At 39.8% G+C, this 21,040-nt stretch overlaps 1 protein-coding gene across 1 annotated transcript in view; it reads right to left on the bottom strand.

The window, feature by feature from the left end:
- bin2 (bridging integrator 2) overlaps window positions 1-18,728 on the bottom strand; it is a 39,896-nt gene extending 21,168 nt beyond the window's left edge. Inside the window, exons 1-5 of the mRNA XM_062966446.1 lie at window positions 18,526-18,728; window positions 8,843-8,923; window positions 7,795-7,849; window positions 6,152-6,246; window positions 2,664-2,759 (exon numbers count right to left, since the gene is read on the bottom strand). Of these exons, the coding sequence (XP_062822516.1) occupies window positions 2,664-2,759; window positions 6,152-6,246; window positions 7,795-7,849; window positions 8,843-8,923; window positions 18,526-18,603 (405 nt within the window). The 5' untranslated portion in view covers window positions 18,604-18,728. The remainder of the gene's footprint in view (window positions 1-2,663; window positions 2,760-6,151; window positions 6,247-7,794; window positions 7,850-8,842; window positions 8,924-18,525) is intronic.
- Window positions 18,729-21,040: the final 2,312 nt, after the last annotated feature.

Here is a 21,040-nt window from a genome sequence, read left to right on the forward strand (position 1 = left end):
AAAACATCAAAACACCCTTGCGTTCCCTGGGTAATGTCCTTGTAGATGGCCAATTCTCTTACACGAGAAGCGACTTGCAGTTTCTCAAGTCACTCCTGACACACACACACACACAAAAGCAGACTTCACTGTGAAATGAAGAGTAGTAAACTAGCAGCAGGACTATTTTGACTAACTAAGCAAATAGTAAAGCTGCTGCTGATTCTTTCTATTTGCAAGGTGTGACTTAAAAATGAAAGAGAGGCGGTTTCATTTAATTAGCTCAGTGCATTAGCTTGAAAAGAACTGAAATATAGAATAATAAATTATAGAGTTAAAAGAGACCTTGTGGGTCATCCAGTTCAACCCCCTGCCAAGAAGCAAGAAAATGTCATTCAAGGCACCCCTGACAGATAGCCAACCAATCTCTAGTGGGAATTGGCTAGTTTCTTATAAAACAAATGGACAGAGAGCAGCCACACACATCTTGCTTTTCAGTTTACCGCCTATAAAAAAAGATTTGCCTTTTTTAAAAGCTGGAAATCTGGGAATTATGCCTTCATCAGTTTAAAGTGATGGCAACTACTCCCTTGTGCACCTTCTGCAACTGTATATGGTCTGCTCAATTAAATACAAGCTTCCTCTCCAAAAGACAGTTGTTTTAGGGCCCTTCCATACAGTCATACAAGCCAGAATATCAAGGCAGATAATCCACAATATCTGCTTTGAATTGAATTCACAGTGACATATAATCGAGTTCAATGTGGATTTTATTCAGCTGTGTGGAAGGGGCCTCAGTCAATTTCTATAGCCAGCGAAGCATGGATTTCAAGGGTTTTATGGATTTCTATACACTTTTTCAGATGCATTGATAGAATGCAATCTTCAATCCACTGGCTTTAATGCAAATACTATAAACCATGTATGTATATATACTATGTAAACTGTCAAATCATGTAAAATTGCAGAAACAGCATCATAAAACCAGAATAAGTTCAGTCTGACTCTCTTCTCCTTTTTTCACTCAATACAAAGAGCATGAATTTGACAACCAGACTCTCAATGTGTGTATGTTAAAATGAATACACACAGGGTTCGAGTTCTATAAATACACAGTGAGGTGTAAGAACAGGGAAGACCCAGAAAGACATGAGGAAATGCTTTGGCAAAGGGATTAATTTGTGAGCATTTTTTTAAAAAAGAAGAAGATCCAGAACAAAACTTTCCAAACTGTGCATCATGACACATTAGTGTGTCACTTGCTATGTGTAGGCATGTCACCTAAACGTAATGAGAAACCTCTGAGTCTTATGTGAACTAATGCCAACTTGTATGCATTTTGATGCAGCAAAGGTGCTGATTAGTATTAGTAACATCATTAATATTTATGTTATTCATAAATAACAAAAATCTTGGAAATGTATGATCTTACAATCATACATGTTTACAAATTTGAATGAAAGGCGTTCATGAGATATATTGTGTCTCCATTCATTTTGTTATTAATATTAATGTACGTTTCTGTATTTCTCAGAATGGGTTGGTTGAATTTCAGATTTGCTAGTAGAACTGAATTACAGTAGAGTCTCACTTATCCAACATAAATGGGCCGGCAGAACATTGGATAAGCGAATATGTTGGATAATAAGGAGAGATCAAGGAGAAGCCTATTAAACACCAAATTAGGTTATGATTTTACAAATTAAGCACCATAACATCATGTTATACAACAAATTTGACAGAAAAAGTAGTTCAATATGCAGTAATGCTACGTAGTAATTACTGTATTTACGAATTTAGCACCAAAATATCATGATGTATTGAAAACATTGACTACAAAAATGCGTTGGATAATCCAGAATGTTGGATAAGTGAGACTCTACTGTACTATGTTGCTAAATGATGCTTGGGAGCCCCTGGTGGTGCAGTGGATTAAACCGCTGAGTTGCTGAACCAGCTGACTGAAAGGTAGCAGGTTCGAATTTGTGGACTGTTAGCCCCAGCTTCTGTCAATCTAGCCAAAAATATGCAAATGTGAGTAGATCAATAGGTACTGCTCTGGCGGAAAGGTAACGGTGCTCCATGCAGTCATGCCAGCCTCATGACCTTGGAGGTGTCTATGGACAACACTGGCTCTTCAGCTTAGAAATGGAGATGAGCACCACCCCTAGAGTTGGACACGACTAGACTTAATGTCAGGGGAAAACCTTTACATTTATTTAATGATCATCAACATAAAGTACAGTAGAGTCTCACTTATCCAACACTCGCTTATCCAACGTTCTGGATTATCCAACGCATTTTTGTAGTCAATGTTTTCAATACATCGTGATATTTTGGTGCTAAATTCGTAAATACAGTAATTATGTGTATTGAACTACTTTTTCTGTAAATTTTGTTGTAAAACATGGTGTTTTGGTGATTAATTTGTGAAATCATAACCTAATTTGATGTTTAATAGGCTTTTCCTTAGTCTCTCCTTATTATCCAACATATTTGCTTATCCAACGTTCTGTCGGCCCGTTTACGTTGGATAAGCGAGACTCTACTGTACCTAGAAAATCCTGATCTAGGAGGAAGAAAACTCCTTTTCACAACAGCATTTTAAATGAAAAGCTGAATTTCTCAGTGCATCACATTCCTTTGGATATTGGATGTTTGCTGTCTCCCCTGAACACACATACCTTAATTTCACTGAACTGAGTCAAGTAATTCTCCATGGTCCTGACGGCCTGGTCGGCCAGTTTCTCTTCATAGTCTTCCCATAAAAGGTCATTGCTCTGCAGATTAGACACATAGAAACTTTTCAACACACTGCTCAAAAGTTATATGCACCTACATTAGCGCTTGGGCAACATTAGCACACTAGCTTCCCTTGTTTCCCTAGGTTCGGCCCTTCCTTGCATGGAACCTCAGCATTTAAGGATTACATTTTCAAGCTGTGTCATTCCTTTCTGGCTGGAGATAAGAGAGGATGGATTAACAATCACCATCATTGTGCTTGCATACTTTTCCCAGAAGACTTAATAGCAGGCTGGGATGTGAGGAAGGAGGCAGGAGAAAGGGGTACAAAGTAAAAGGTTGCACATCACCCTCCCCCTGCAGCTCCATTCAAAAGTGTGGACCCCTGTGCTTTTCCAAGAGCTGGAAAATCAAAGTAATAGGTCTTCCAGTGCGGTGTTTCTTTTACTTCTTATATTTAGGCCAGGGATGTAGCTGGCCAGGGCTAGACATTGCCCTCCCCATAAGAATTCTAACTCCCAATACATGTTTCCTTTCATCTTGCAATTTCTAACATTGTAGAGCAGGGGTCCCCAAACTAAGGCCCGGGGGCCGGATGCGGCCCTCCAAGGTCATTTACCTGGCCCCCCACCCTCATTTATAATATAATATTTTTATATCCGTTTTAATAATATAATATATTGTATATACATATAATATTGATAATATTATCATTTTATACAATACAATACTAACAATAATATATAATAATATTAATTATATGTTATATATTACATATAATATTACAGTATAGTATAGTTCAATATAGTATAATGCTAATATTGTGCTATGCTAATAATATAATATATTGTATGTACATACAGCTGCTCTGAGTTCCCTTCGGGGTGAGAAGGGAGGGATATAAATGTAGTAAATAAATAATGAATAAATAAATAATTTTGGACTTAGGCTTGCCCAAATCTGAAATGACTTGAAGACACACAACAACAACAACAACAACAACAATCCTAATTAACCTGACTATCTCATTGGCCAGAAGCACTTCCTATTGAAATCCTGATAAGTTTATGTTGGTTAAAATTATTTTCATTTTTAAATATTGTATTGTTCTTTCATTGTTGTTGTTGTTTTGCACTACAAATAAGATATGTGCAGTGTGCATAGGAATTTGTTCTGGTTTTTTTTCCCAAATGATAATTCGGCCCCTCAAGGATTGTGGACCGGCCCTCTGCTTTAAAAGTTTGAGGACCCCTGTTGTAGAGAATGGAACAATGAAAATCATTCCCCTGTTATATTTGTTATGTTCACAGCCCTTTGGCTGCTTCCTTTTCTTTGCATGCTTCAGCTGCATTTCTAAATGCTTAGCTGAAGTTTTATATTATTGTGTTGTACAAGGTTTTCATTGAAACAAGTGTGACTGTTTCAATTGGCCACCTTGATTAGCTTTGAATGGTCGTGCAGCTTCAAAGTCTGGCTTCTTCCTGCCTGGGGGAATCCTTTGTTGGTTGGTGGGGATGAAGGAGTGGGCCTTCTTGGTGTGGTCCCCCGGCTTTGGAATGCCTTCCCCAGGGAGATTAGGCAGGCCCCCACCTTATCCTCCTTCCAGAGGGAATTGGAGACTTGGATGTTTAGCCAAGCCTTTGAGAATGTCTAGTCTAATGGTCTGCAATTATGATACAGCACAGCGCTTTCTTCCCATGCCCTTGTTCCTTAGCTACAACTTGCACTATCCCTTTCCTTTCTTCTTGTTTACAGTTGGCTGTGTTTTTATGACAGATGACACTATAGGTGTCATATAAAGGTAATAAATAATATAATAATAATAATAATAATAATAATAATAATAATAATAATAATAATAAAAACAAGCAGTCAAAGAAGAAGAACATGCCCTGGCAGAATATGTAAAGCAAAGTGAAGAACCTGCTTTGATTGAAGTAAAAAATCAGAAACTCCTCAAAGCACAGCAGACAAAAAACCAGCACAAGAAAACCGCACTGCAAACTAGAGCTGACAGCTGGCACAACAAAACATTGCATGGAAAGTTCCTTGACAAACTTGAAGGAAAAGCTGATAAGGAGAAGACCTGGCTCTGGCTCACGAATGGGACCCTGAAGAAGGAGACAGAAGGCCTGATCCTTGCAGCCCAGGAGCAAGCCATCAGAACAAATGCAATTAAGGCCAAGATCGAAAAATCAGCTGATGACCCAAAATGCAGACTGTGCAAGGAAACCGACGAAACCATTGATCATCTCCTCAGCTGCTGTAAGAAAATTGCACAGACAGACTACAAACAGAGGCACAACTACGTGGCCCAAATGATTCATTGGAACTTATGCCTCAAGTACCACCTTCCAGCAGCAAAGAACTGGTGGGATCACAAACCTGCAAAAGTATTGGAGAATGAACATGCAAAGATACTGTGGGACTTCCGAATCCAGACTGAAAAAGTTCTGGAATACAACACACCAGACATCACAGTTGTGGAAAAGAAAAAGGTTTGGATCATTGATGTTGCCATCCCAGGTGACAAGTCGCATTGACAAAAAACAACAGGAAAAACTCAGCCGCTATCAGGACCTCGAGATTGAATTTCAAAGACTCTGGCAGAAACCAGTGCAGGTGGTCCCGGTGATGATCGGCACACTGGGTGCCATGCCAAAAGATCTCAGCCAGCATTTGGAAACAATAGACATTGACAAAATTACGATCTGCCAACTGCAAAAGGCCACCCTGCTGGGATCTGCGCGCATCATCCGAAAATACATCACACAGTCCTAGACACTTGGGAAGTGTTCGACTTGTGATATGAAATCCAGCATATCTATCTTGTTTGCTGTGTCTTAATAAAATAATAATAATAATAATAATAATAATAATAATAATAATAATAATAATGTTAAGTTGCCCTGATTGTTTCATGTCTGGAATTCCTCTGTTTTCTGAGTGGTGTTTTTTATTTACTGTCCTGATTTTAGAGTTAGAAATTTGGAAATGGAAGAATATTTTCATGGGGGATGCAGAATTTTTGCTGATAGGTATTGTCTTCATTCCCCCCCCCCCCAAGTTTTGCCATTACATTTGGCAATTTACTTTGATTAGCCAGCTCCCCCAAACAATCCTAATGAAGCATCGTATACATTAATGTTAGTATACTTACCTAATTCTACTTTCACAGAAGTGTAATTACCAAAGAAGAGAGAAAAACTATTTAAATGCAAAGTAGTTCAGTGGCAATGAAATATTGAGAGGCAGGAAAGGCTGTGGTTCAGATCTTACTACTTTAGACTCAACTCCTTTTGCACATAGAGGTGGCAATGCTGGACAACTTACAGGGCTGCTGTGAAAATTATTGAAATATATCTGAAGTTTTATTTTCACCCCCAAAGTACCCTTGATAAGAGCAATAACAGAGATATGTGACGCTCACCTGCACTATGGCTTTCAAGTCTTCATATCCTTCCCACTCCTCACTGTAAATTTCTTGCAGAGTTTCAGACAATTTTTTGGAGGTTTCATGCATCACTAGAAGAGGAAAATTGGGGGAAAACAAAGCAATATTCCTAGTCAGACAATATGAATGCTGGCTAAATCAAGGTTGCTAGGAGGATTACATACATCCTCCCTGAGTCAGTTATTGGAGCTGAAGTGCATCTATAGGATTCAAGGAAAATGATGATGATGATGACGACGACAATATAATAATAATAATAATAATAATAATAATAATTATTATTATTATTATTATTATTATTATAAAACTTTATTTATATCCTGCCTATCTCCCAGAGGGACTTGGGGCGGCTCACAGAACACTCAAGGTGCGACATACAAAATACAACAAGTGCAAAACAAAACATAGACAATAAACAGTCAAACACAACATCATAAATTCACAGCACCCCTGGTAAATACAATAAAATACAGCAATCGCTGTAGATAAAACAGCAGTATTCAATCTCAGAATTGTACAGTGCAAATAAAGAATTTAAAGATGACCACTTCATTTGGTAAATTCCTTGTCCAAGCAGAGCCTCAGTTCCTTTGTGATTATTTTAAACCAGCTATGGGCAGCTATGTCCTTCTAGATATTCTCGGGCTACAACTCCCATCAACTTGGTTAGTGCAGCCATTATGAGAGATGATAGGAGCCATAGTCCACATCTGGAAGGACTCAACAGCATACCCATGTTTCAAACCATGGTACTGGACTCTTCCTTCTTGGAAGCAGTTTCTGATGATGGTATCTTGATATATACCTCCTGGCTATGGTAAACATGGAAATAAGACAGGAAATATGTGTTGTCATTAAACTGTGAAACTACAGAGCTTCATCTAGGCCTGGCTGTGCATTTTCTGCTTCAAAGCTACTGAAAGCGAAGGCATGATGATCTGCCACAAGGAGGCACTAGAGATAAAGGGGTTTCTTAAAACATTGCCCCCTTGCTCTGCTGCTTCCTTGTCTTGGCACACATGCGCAGGTTATGTAGTTTTCAACACCTTTGCCTGGTGAAGAAGCAAGGGGAGCTTCAAAAGTTTGCATAATGTATTTTATGATTACATTATGTATTTCAGGAGCCTCTGGTGGCTCAGTGTGTTAAAGCGCTGAGCTGCTGAACTTGCAGACTGAAAGGTCCCAGGAGCGGAGTGAGCACCCGCTGTTAGCTCCAGCTTCTGCCAACCTAGCAGTTTGAAAACATGCAAATGTGAGTAGATCAATAGCTACCGCTCCAGCAGGAAGGTAACGGCATTCCATGAAGTCATGCCAGCCACATGACCTTGGAGGTGTCTACGGACAATGCCGGCTCTTCGGCTTAGAAATGGCGATGAGCACCAACCCCCAGAGTCGGACACGACTGGACTTAATGTCAGGAGAAACCTTTACCTTTACCTATGTATTTCATGTGGTTTTGGTTGGCCCAATAAAGGTACTTTGTGGTTTTTCTCTAGCCTGAATTTTTCCAATCCTTGAGTGAACTCAGATGCAGAAGGTTATCTTCAAATGACTCCTGTCTCTACCTTTAACATCTTTGTTACCACCATTTTTAGTGGAGTTGTTACCAAAGCAAATACCTTTGACAGCATTGAGGAAAACCTTCAGTTCCTTATAGAGTTTGTGACCTTCAAGCTGGAAAATTAAAGAAAGAAGAAAATAATGGGGTGAGATGTGTCATCTTGTATACTTCAGCGTATTGTTTTCCTTAGTCTCTTTAAGGGGGCTGAGTTGACTCTCCTGCCCACCTCACTCCATGCTGAGAAGACTAAATGAATCCATTGCCAAGCCAAGCACACTACACTTGGTGTATGTACTGGCTGAGTAACCCTCATCTGGAATGTCAAAATCCAAAATACTCCAAAACCCGCAATTGTCCACATGGGTGGCTGAGATAACAACACTTTTGCTTCCTAACTGCAGAGATGGTTCAGTGTAAACAAACTTTGTTTCATGCATAACATCATTAAAATATGTTGTATAAAATTAATTTCAGATTAGGTGTATAAGATATATATGAAACATACATGAATGAGTTAGGCCCCTTCTACGCTACCATGTAATCCCAATTATTAAATCAGATAATCCACAGTATCTGCTTTGAACTGGATTATATGAGTTTACACTGTCATAAAATCAAATTCAAAGCAGATAAACTGGATTTTATATGGCACTATAGAAGGGGCCTTAGTCTGCTTCTATAATCAGCAAACCATGGATTTTTATGGATTTCAATTCACTTCTTCGGATACATAGATAGAAACCCATCTTCAACCCATTTGATGTACTGCAAATACTAAAATGTGTATGCAAGCTGTTAAATCACGTAAAATTTGCAGAAACAGCATTATAAAATCAGAATAATCTCAGACTGACTCTTCTCCCTTTTTTACTCAATGCAGAGAGTGATGCACTCAATTTGGCAACCAGACTCTCAACAGGTGTGATAACTCTAAACCTTTTGGTGACCTATTGGATGTGTGTCTGTTGAAATGAATACACTCAGGATTCCTGTCCCATTCTTATAAAATGCACAGTGCAGTGTAAGAACAAGACTCAGGAAGACATGAGGAAAAGCTTTTGCAAAGGGGTTGATTTGTGAGCATATGAAGAGCTTTGGGAAACAACCTGCTGCTGTTGGAAGTTGTATGCATATTGTTCAAACTGTTCATCTTTTGTTTCAACAGTTTTCCCCAGTTTTTGCAAAACCTATGGAGACAGAAAAATGAACAAATATAAACAAACAGCATTAGAATTTTGCCTTCTTAAAGATCAAGTCAATAAATTATAACTTTTAGTTTCAGAAGCTGGGCATTCTGTTTCCATCAAATAACTCCAGCTGTTGAGTCTCCAGCTGAAGAAATATAGGGCCACGTCAGCCACTCTCCCATGTTGTTGTTTCCCCTTAATACTTCTCTTTATCATTGCTCATACATGCCTATGGGGCAGCAAGATCTCCAGGAGAAGACTAAACAAGCATGTTTAGGCTCTTCTGTTAAATGGAACTTTGCAGAAACTTTAACCAGATATTATTCATACATTCATCCCATTTGGAGGGAGAGTTATTAATAATCTAGGGCAAGTGCTGGAGCAAAGCAGGTTCCTCACTGTAGGTAGTCTTCTAAAGAGGGGGAACCCAAAAAGCAGTGTGCAATTTTACTCTCCCTTGCCTGAATAAGAGTTCCACTATTTCACAAGAGGAAATCTCTGCACATTTTCCCCTTTTTGTACACATTCTACACACCTAGGACATCATTTGGAAGGTGATGGCGGTAGCAGAGTTACCTAGTGTGAAATGAGATCACCTTAATCAGGTAGAATGAGGTGGGCCATGTGTGAATATTTTTCATGGTGACTCCTCATGAAGTTCCCATCAATAGCAGCCTTGCTACCTTCTGATTGCATATCTAGAACTGATGAAGGCGGGAAGGGCTCAAGAGAAGATGGTCCTTCCTCTCTTTCAGTTCATTTTAAATGGAAGCAATACCTTGGCCCTATCTCAAAGACACCAGATCCCACCTGATCTTGGAAGCTAAGAAAGATAATCCCTGGTTAGTATACATGGATGTGAGGCCATCAACAAATACCAGGTGCTGTAGGCTATACTTTAGGTTCCCAGCCTTTGGGCCTCCAGATGTTTTGGACTTCAATTTCCAGAAATCCCAGCCAGTTTACCAGTTGTTAGGAACTGTGGAAGCTGAGGTCCAAAACACCTGGAGGCCCAAAGGTTGGGAACCACTGTTTTAGAGGAAGGAACTGGCAAAACCTCCTCTGAACTTTCCTTGCCTTTATAGCTTTGTTTACAGTAATAGTAAAGGCCAGCTGAAAAGTGAGACAACACATTCAAAAGTAATGGTCAAGCAGCATACTCTGGGCTGCTGCGTATCTCCTGCTGTATGGACGTGGCCATTTGGGGCTCTTCTCAAAATCACTGAAAGATGGCAATGGGACACTTGATTTCCAGCTTCTCTTGCTGTACAGGAACCCCGACAGAATCAAAAGCACCCAAGTCTGCAAGTCATGGTAGCATTTACAGGCTAAACTGCATTTCAGAGTGTCAAACTAGACAACAAGGAGTGTGTGTATTCCTTATAATAAATTGGTTTCCCTCCCACAAGTAGAGTTAAGTGCTTCAGAAATCAGACTTGCTAACTGAATCCATGTTTACCTTCCAATGATGGATTGCAACACAAAAAACACATTAAATGCAAAAACACAGGCGAAGACTGTTACGATTTTCTGGGTGTTAGGGAAAACGATCCAAAATAATAAAGCATCCAAAAATATGCAAAATCAGGATACTTTTGGTTTGAGCATTCAGCTCACAGCAAGCGGAGCATGAAGTGCCAAGTGACTGCAAAGAATTTAGAACTTAGGAGGCAAAGATCCAGAGTTTTGTCTTTAAAATCACAAAAGGTTTATTTACAAAAAATAGTAACTACATTTCTTAATAGTAAATAATTGGGTCTGAGCTACATTAACTAACCCCATCCCTTCTAGGGTTCAAAAGAGAGGGAAAATTTTCCAAGCACACATCTCTCCTGACAGAGGCAACCACATGCTATAACAAAAAATGATATTTCACCGCTTGGGGAGCATCTCTTCAAAACAGTAATAAATTCATGATCTAATCGAAGAACTACATAACACACAGGAACCCCATGGTATTTGTTGACTAGACTAGCCTTTTGCAGCTTTTCAAATGTGAGTTTCAGATGGGAAAGGGAATTTTAAAATATTACTTTTGGGTTTTTAGCATTTACTCTATCAAGGAAGGAAGCTGCCTTTAAAAAATCAGTCAATACCCTTTGCCTTCAAGCACCTCCCTTTTTGTGGTTTCTATCTCCTCATGTTACCCGATCTGTTATTCTCAATAGAGTAACATAAAAACAAGAAAAATAAAGTACTATCTGAATTTTCTTCAATATTTATCAGGAGCAACAGATTTTTTTTGCAGAGAGGGGCAAATTTGCATAGTGCTTTGTGAGCTTAATTCACAGAAGCATTACAATACTGCTGTGCATGTTTCTAGAGCAGATGTCTCACACTTTGATCCTTCAGGACTAAAGAAGAATACAATCAGGAAGAACAGAAACAAAATCTGGGAACATTCTGTGAGGAGGGGAAAGTGCCACCGTCCCCTTGGAGCCAGCCAACACCAACCATTGACCTTTTATTACTTTGCTCAGAAATGCAGATGGTTCCTTTCTTGAGAAATGTAAAGTCACAGTTTTGACTTTTATGAAAAAAGGAACCATCTCCTTCTTTGAGAAGAGTAGCGAAAAGTGAGAGCTTAGGCAAACTTACAACAACCCTCTCTACTCTCTCCACCACAGTGCTGCTTCTGACTTTTTGAAAATGACAGCAGAACAGGACTCTTTTGTACTTTTCCTCAAAGGAGTGTCCAGATGTTAGGACGGAATAATGCTATCGCCTTTGGCCACTCTACTGAGGGATGAGGCTAAGATACAGTATTTACATTGATCCATGGATAAGTTGACCCAAGTCTTTTGCGTTGATTTTTTTTTTACCGAAATGTCTAGACTTATACATGAATAGAAAACATACAGTAATTCATTGGTTAAAACCACCAAAGCCTGGCACACAATAGGTGTGGTCTCAAAAAATTCTCTAAACATCTTCCTGACTAGTAGTGTCATGCCTCTGCAAGATTTCTCACTGTTTACTCCTGTTAAGCCCCTCTATTTAGTTGGAGGGGATTAGCATTTTATGTGTAGTTTGTGGGGTTAGTTAGATAGCTTCTTCCTCTTTGTATTTGAAACCTCCCTCGCCCCATCCTTTTAAGACTCCTCTCAGGGGTGGAGCCTTAGACAATTCCCTTCTAGCTCCTTGGGGAGTCAGGCAGTGTGGTATTGGAAGGTGAAGAGTAAGAAAGGTGGAAAAGCCACAAAATAGAATGTCACATCAAAGCCACACAAGTCACGCCAAAGCTACTTAAGTCATACAAATTACATCAAAGCTATATAAAAGTAAAGCCATGTCAGAGATATGATTGGAAGCCTGCTGCTGCTCAGTTGTTTAGTCATCTCTGACTCTTCGTGACCTCATGGACCAGTCCACGCCAGAGCTCCCTGTCGGCCGTCACCGCCCCCAGTTCCTTCAAGGTCAAGCCAGTCACTTCAAGGATACCGTCCATCCATCTTGCCCTTGGTCGGCAAGATTGGATGGAAGTCCATTGAAGCTATATTAAAGTAACATCCAGTCAGAACTATGATTGTGCTTCAAGGACTTTAACTCCCTTCACAAAGACTGACAGTAAAACTCTGGAGGAGAGGAAGCCTGAGATCTGTTATTTAATAAATTGTTGTTTTTACTTTAAATGTGTAGCATTCAATCTCTCCCCTGCATCACAGACACCTTCCAAATAAATATCTAGCGTGGGGGCAGAACAAGTAGGATATGTGCCTACATGTCTACATTAAAATGCATAACTGAATTTATGGAGTTTTGAGGAGTATAGTCCCGTGCAGACACACAGGAAGTTAAAGGAAACCAAAATGTCAGCCAATTAGCGATACATTACGCTAGCAATGTAAGCATGTAGAACTTGGCTTATCAGGACAGGCCAATGGACCATTTCAGTTAGTGTTTTGTTTTTGGTAGTAGTCAGATGCTGAGACATCTGCAAAATGAGAAATTGATAGCCTTCCTTGCGGTTTTCTCTCTCTGAGGTTTCTGATTTTCTTGACACCAGCTCCACTTCATTATCGTTTGGAAGTTTTGATTTCCACAGAAAATGATTGATTGTTTCCCAAACATTGGCTATGCTGTCTGGAACTTATGGGTATTAAAACCTTATAGAGGTCACCAGTTTAGTGAAGTTTTTGTGCATTGGTTTGTAAAATGGTCCCTTTCATTTGGTCAACTTGGCTAACCACGGGACTAATCAGAAACAAGACAAGCATATACCTTCACCAGAAGCCAAAATGGAAGCTATCATACTTCGGATGTATGTAATTAATCATATCAACTCATGATAAGACAATAATACTTGATGAAGATGACAATAATAGGGCCGAAAAAAACCCAACTCCACCTCCTAGCGGTGCCGGCTGGATAACCAACCAACAGGGCAATGGTCTGCAGTGATAGATGGTGCAACACACCAAATGCAGTACAAATAGTTGCATCAACTTGTCAAAGTTGTTTTTTTTAAGGAGTGCCCAAAACAAAGCCACGTGGAAACGATAGGTAAAGCGGACCCTACGAATTCTTGGGACAAGCACTAGGAAGAGGAAGAGGAAGAGGAAGAGGAAGAAGAAGAAGAAGAAAGATTACGACAATAGGAAGAGAGGCATTACATGCTGATAAACCTCATCATGGAAGTCCCAGCCTCCAGTCTGCAGAATCTAATCTAGGAGGTTAACAACAAAGATTATTTTTCATTTGGAGAGTTTCCATAAGTCAAAGTCAACTTGACAACAGTTAATAACAACTGACAAGACATGAAATAAAAGGGAGATATAAAAGTTAAGAAAAATGTGTTAAAGGCATTTCTAGGCTTTGCTGTTGTTTCCACAACAACAGGTTAGTAACTTGAGGGCGGAAAAAACCATACCATCTGTGCTTTACAGTCACTGACAGGAAGTCTCCAAACCTCAACATCACCATTGAAAAGGCCTTGTGTTTCTCATGCTCCCCTTCCTGACCCATGGCCATTGGCCATGTTTCTAAGAGTGAGAGCTATGGGCTAGGTAGAAACTGAATTCAAAAAATTGCAACCTAATTAAAAAAAATATGGGTCCTCATTAAAAAAAGAAGAGCACTAGCAGCATTTCAAACAAAAGTTTACCAAGGCAGTTGTGTCAATTGGGAAAAAAGATAAGTGTTTACTATGTAAGTCAATTATGGTAGTAATTCAGCACAGTATATTTTATTTCTAATGTTTTGTTTCAGTATGCCAAAAAATTTAAAAGAAAATAATTGTAGCCTTTGATAAGACAGTAAAGGTTTTCCCCTGACATTACGTCTAGTTGTGTCCGACTGTGGGGGTTGTTGCTCATCTCCATTTCTAAGCTGAAGAGTCGGCATTGTCTGTAGGCAGCTCCAAAGTCATGTGGCCGGCATGACTGCATGGAGTGCCGTTACCTTCCCGCTGGAGCAGTATCTATTGATCTACTCACATTTGCATGTTTTCGAACTGCTAGGTTGGCAGAATCTGGGGCTAAAGTGGGAGTTCACCCTGCTCTCCAGATTTGAACCACTGATCTTTCGGTCAGCAAGTTCAGCAGCTCAGTGGTTTAACCCGCTATGCCATCAGGGGCTCATTTGAAAGGACAAGAGAATGCATATTATTTGCTTTAAAGTTGAAATAGAGATGAGTTGTTATTCAGCTAATGTTCCAAATGAAATTATCATGCCCGTAAAGAGGTACCTGAGGGAAAAGCAACCACATTGGCTTACTACATTTTGAACCATTTGACTTAATTAGCTAGACGCCATCAATTTAACAGATGAAAATGAATTACCAAAATACAATGACATCACCAAATTGCAATAGCACAAACAAGTCATTAACAATCATTAGCTCATAGCAGAAACAAGGGCCCATGTGCTTTCCACACAGACATTTTAATTATTTTTGGTATATTGCTCCAATGATCAAGCATGGAAATAACATTTGTATTTTTTTTTAAAAGATACGAAGATTGCAGCAAAAGCCCCTCTTTGTTCTGGCCCAAGACATTTCCCTGTCTGAAGTGAAACAGGACGTAATGCTATGCTTCCCAAATTCATAGAGCAAAACCAGGTAGATTATTTGACCTCTGGGGGAGAAAATACAACAAGCACGTGTTGTCGAAGGCTTTCATGGCCGGGATCGCAAGCACTACTACAAGCACTTTTCTTTGTATGTCTGATGGCAGTAAAGAATGTACAAGAAAAATAAGAATAAAATCAATATAGAGCAATGTATCATCTTATTGCGCAAAGATCTGCTACCTGAGCCACCTGCCTCATTTTGCCATCTAACAAAGTCATGTTGCCTGCAGACCTAGTCTGGAGCATTCAGTTCCCAAGTGTGGGCAGACATGAGGTTCCCACAACTTTTTTGCCTGTTCCACACACACTTGTGCAACGTGGCAAGCCCACATCACGTATTTGAGTTTAAAAAAAAACCCACCTTCCTTTGTGGCTGAGAATAAATTGTAACTTTCTGCATGTTTCCCACATCCTAACTCTGTAGGTGTATTAAAATGCTACACTGAGAGAGAACAAAAGATAGGAGGAGAAAACAAAAATATCAAGTCAAGACTTTTCAAGATGGATTCTTATAGTTCTGACAATTAGTGCGAACAACACATATACAAATCTCTTGGATACCTCTGCACAACATTTCACAGGTGCAGTATGTGACATGTGTGGCCAAGCAACACCAGAGTGTGTCCAGAGTGCAAATGTTATTACTGAAGAGGAATACACAAGCTAGGCGGGGGTGCAGTAGCTTGCTTTGGTCAAGGTCTACTAGGAAAGGCACATCTCTGCCTTCTCCTCTTCTCTAAATTAATTGCATACAAACTATATTGGCACGTTGTGGCAAATGAGTGTGGGAGGAAGAGAGAGAGAAACAGCCTAAAATGTGGGGCAATCTTTACACTTCCATTTAGTTCTCTTCTCTCTTTTTTTTAAAACTTGATCTGTCTTTCCCTGATTCGTGCTTCTCACAATTCATGCTCCATAAATTGTACAGCTCTGGACTTTCCTTTTGCCTCTGAGCATGTACATACATACAGTTTTATTACAGTCTGTAGACCCATCAGTGAAACAAACAGTCATTAATATATTCTCCTGTCTCAGGAGAAGTACATTGTCCGAGATTAATATACATGGTTTCAAGTAATACCCTTATCCAAGATTAGTTTCTTTCTCAGCCTTGTTGCCACTGTGAGGAATTTTGACCCTGTGTCGCTTGTCCTCTAATAGATATCTGACAATCCCATTTGGGGGATGGCTGGTCATGCAGGACACAATTAGATATAAAAGTTGGCTACATTGCACTGTGTAATAGTGGCACTGCAATAAAATTTGTTCTATTGTTTCTACTTCATTTCCCTCACAGGGGCATAGTTTTTGGGAGTAAGGAATTCCAGACAGTCTGCCTCTTAGCAGCTCTGATGGAAACACGTTTAAGTGTGCCTTTGTAAAGAATCTGCAATATGTGGTCACTGTAAGGCTTTTTAGGTATTCACATGTCTTTAGATATAGCGGCACTGCAATAAAATGTGATCTATTGTTTCTATTTCATTTCCCTCACAGGGGCATAGTCTTTGGGAGTAAGGAATTCCAGACAGTCTGCCCCTTAGCAGCTCTGAGGGAAATACATTTAATCGCACCTTTGTAAGAAATCTGTGATATTTGGTCACTGTAAGGCTTTTTAGGTACAGTAGAGTCTCACTTATCCAACACTTGCTTATCCAACATTCTGGATTATCCAATGCATTTTTGTAGTCAATGTTTTCAATATATTGTGATATTTTTGGTGCTAAATTTGTAAATACAGTAATTACAACATAACATTACTGCGTATTGAACTACTTTTTCTGTCAAATTTGTTGTATAACATGATGTTTTGGTGCTTAATTTGTAAAATCATAACCTATTTTGATGTTTAATAGGCTTTCTCTTAATCTCTCCTTATTATCCAACATATTTGCTTATCCAACGTTCTGCCAGCCCGTTTATGTTAGATAAGTGAGACACGACTGTATTCACATGTCTTAAATGGCTCTCTATATGATAAGTTTAAGACTCTGGAGGAGCATGGTGAGTTTGAGCAGGCTCTAAGCTCTCCCAGCACAATGTCCCACAACAACCTTTGCTTCAGGGATTCTTGTGCCATTTTGAATCCCAAATGGAGCAAAAGGGATGCAGATAATCCAAATCTGAGTATGTCAACAACTGAACATCCTTTCATCTTGAGCCACAGCACTGTTTGCATTTGTCTTCTGCTCTTCCCTAGTAGCTTACTTAGTATATTTCAACCTTTCATCTTTTGACACTCTCTTCTAAAATAAGACTATTTTGGATTGTCTCACCATGGGTCTTTCATGGTAAAAGATCTTCAAAAGGAGGCTTACCGTACCTCCCCTTGTACAGTATTAACTATGGTGCCACTGCAATTGTCTCTGAGTTATGCTCCAGCCATGTCACACACACCCCTCTACTGCTGCTGCCCAATAGTCATTCGGGGGCATGCAACAAATAATTGCATTGCCAGCAAATTAATGCATGGTAACTTCCTTCCTTTTTCGGTATGCTATAGTTATCAAGATGTGACCTGACTAAATGGTGATATATCAGGGTTGAATACCCACTGCATATTCCATCTTCATTATTTTCCCTTTTTCAGCATCAGCCTTGGGGGGAAGGGCAGGGTTAAGCCACTGTGGAAGGACCATAGACCGGTGTTTTGACCCTTAGATTGAACAGAGTGTCAAAAAGGGAGTGACAAGGAATGTTACTTTGACAAAATATGGTAAATGGTAGCGTGGGACCCTGAGATCTATTCAAAAAGTGAATTTTCACTCTTGCAGGCTTCCAGATGAGGCAATGCATTCATTTTTTGGGCAGGAAAAGAGTGATCTTGCAAATTTGGAGGAGCAGAGGACGGCAAAACAGCATTAAGAAACGGTGATGATAAGCCAGTGAATATATAAGATGATCAGTTGTAACCTGTGATTGAAATCTTCTGCCTGGATTCCATATCGTTTTACAGAATGATAATACAACGACTTCTTTAGACAAGTTCGTTCTCTTTATTAACAATTATGTTGACAAAAAATGCTGCCCTCTTGCCCCTGATTATACATACCACAATTACAAATGTAAGTTGTACTCCCTATGTCTGTATCCACACTGCAAAAAGATAGCAGTTTGATATGAATTTAACTGTCATGGCTATGGAATCCTAGGATTTGTAGTTTTATGAGATTTTTGCCCTTCTCTGTCAGAAAGCTCTGGTACCACAACAAACTACAAATCCCAGGATTCCATGGCATAAAGCCATGGCACTTAAAGTGGTGTTAGACTGCTGTAATTCTGCAGTATGGATGGTCATATATGCTGGCTGACTGGAGCCTTTTAAGCTGAAGTAGGAATCATGTAAGCAGGATGGGAACAACCCAGGCAAAGGAAGAAAATGTGTCTCTTACTCTTCTGACTTTGCCTAGTCTCTCATTCTGGTGGGACCTTTTTGCCTTTTTGGAAAAGTAAAAATATTGGTTGTTCACATGTCCCTCCCAGACCATAATAATAAGACGCATACATTGAAAAAAATGCCTCATCACCAATACCTTCTCTTGAGCTCGGCTGAATTGCTTTTGGACCCGCTTTGCAAACAGCCCAGCACCTCCGGTCTTGCCTTCTGCCATGGCTGCTGCGTCTGCTTGGACAATTTCTCTTTTCAGCACCAAGTTGTGGTTTAATTGTCACTTTTTTTAAGCTGCGGTGGAAGGAAGTTTTGAGGAACGGTTGTCAGCTGTCACTAGGCTTGGCATCCGCTTAATCATCGGTGGGCGTGTTTGCCTCCACAGCTGAATGCTGGGAAAGATGGGCTTCCTTTATAGCTGGAGTGTTGAAATTTTGGGTGCCCAGATGTTTCATTCTTTTACTCGTAGAAGCAGCACCAATGGAGCCAATTGTTCTAAGGAGTAAGAGATTGTGGGAATTGTAGACCAAAACATCTGGAGAGCCAAAGATTTCCCAGCCCTGCTTTGTAAGAAATTCAAAGGGAAACCAACATTTTGAGCAAATCTGTGAGCAACAATGTGCAGTGTTTACAGAGAGCTCTTTAGGAAATGCTTCACTTGTACTTCATAAAAAAGAAAAAGTAGCCTATTTAGCAAGCATTCAAATGCTGATTTATTATTAGTAAACATTTGATTTTTATACCTCATTAAAGATTTTACCTGACCTACTTCTATTTATCACAGGATACTGAAACTGCACATGTGTAATGATATAAACCTCTATAGGTTACGAGCCAATTTACAACCCAGAACTGATTATGGTCTTGATTTTACAGGTGCTGAAGTGGTGTGAGGTTTGATAATGGACCCACTGGAACATAAAGCAGTCGTCAAGTTCTGCACACCAAAGGAGACGTTTGATGAGATGAAAGTGGTTTAGGGTGATGATTCCCCATCATATGATGTAGTCAAGAGCTGGCATCGTCAATTCAAATGTGGTTGGACTTTGGTGCAAACAGCTCCAATTTCAGGGTGACCCCACTCTGCTATTGAACACATCATCCAGCAAGTGGAGGTCACTATTTTGGAAAATCACTATGTAACCATTCGCCACTTAGCCCAAAATGTCAAGATTAGTGTGGGGTCTGTGGAAAAAAATAATCCAAGAGCATCTTCACATGCACAAGGTATCCACTCACTGGGTTCCCCGGCTGCTTACACCTTTCCAGAGGCAGGAATGAGTCGAATGCTCTCAGGGTCTATTGACGATGTGCCATGGAAAGCAGGAGGGCTTTTTCAACAGACTGATCACACAGGATGAAAGCTGGGTTCATCACTATGATCCTGAGACTAAAGTCCAGTTGATGCAGTAGGAGCATCATGACTCAGCACCTCCAAAGAAGGCACGTGACCAACTCTCGGCAGGCAAGGTCATGCTCACAGTATTTTGGGACCAGCACGAACTAGTATTGATGGATTTCCTAGCAAAGGGTACCATGATCACTGGGGCATACTATGTGAATTCTGTCAGTGTTTTTGTTGTTAGAGTGTGAAATATTAAATCAAATTGTTGCTGTTGGATTGTGTTTATGTGTTCTGGCAAGCTTTCCAGCAGCACAGGAGTTAATTACATGCCAGCCCTGATTGATTGCTTGCAGGGCCAATGGGTCAAGACTTCTGTTTCAACTGCATGGACAGAACATTAGTCATGACTGTGGAATGTTGGGAGGTGCCTGCTAGCACTGATAGCAGACTCAGTTCCCCGGCAAGGGCGAACAGAGAGGATGCACCATGCTTTGCCCTTGCCGTGGAACATGTGTCCTGATAGTGATGGTGTTTAGAGTTGTATATAGTCTGTAAATAAAAGTATAGTACTGCTGGGATCAGCAGATAATTTACGACTGAGGTGTCTTTTGTCGGTGCCACTTTTGCTGGCTGCTTAAGTGGTCTGACTGGTGAGAAGAAGGTGAGAGATCTGACTCATAAATAAGTCAGGGTGACGAATTTAACCCCTGACAAATTCACATTGGTATACAAGAACAATTTCCTATACTAAAGGCTTTTTAGTTTTAAGTTAAGACTTCCTGTTTGAAAGCAACTTTGAGAACCATTCGGCTGAAAAGCAGGGCATAAACTTTCAACTTATGTAGGGAGAACTTGGGAAATTTATTTTTTGGATGATAATTCCCAGAATGTACCAAATAAGTATGGTTAGTGGCCATGCTGGCTAGAAACTCTAGTACTTGTAGCTCCAAAAAGCAATGCTGCGAAGTTTTGCATAAACATGAATTGGACACCTTTCTGAATTTTGGGAATAAGTTTGCATATTTTGGGGGTGTTAATGTATATTAGTTTATTGCAATCATCCCTTAAAGAACAATACACCACAGATATTTATAATTGAACTGACTCCAATATTCTTATCCTCGAAGGGATGAAAATATGGCCCATGAAAGTATAGTATAAAACCTCCAAGGAGAGAACAAGACAACATTAACTGAACATACAGACAGAAAATGTGAAGTTGATTCCTGATTTATGATAAATTTGTAATTTTATGACATTCATGGTATTGAATCTATATCTATATATAAAAGAGTGATGGAATCCTGGCGACCTA

This window comes from Anolis carolinensis, unplaced genomic scaffold (assembly GCF_035594765.1).
Source record: "Anolis carolinensis isolate JA03-04 unplaced genomic scaffold, rAnoCar3.1.pri scaffold_20, whole genome shotgun sequence".
In the NCBI taxonomy this organism is placed as follows: Eukaryota; Metazoa; Chordata; class Lepidosauria; order Squamata; family Dactyloidae; genus Anolis; species Anolis carolinensis.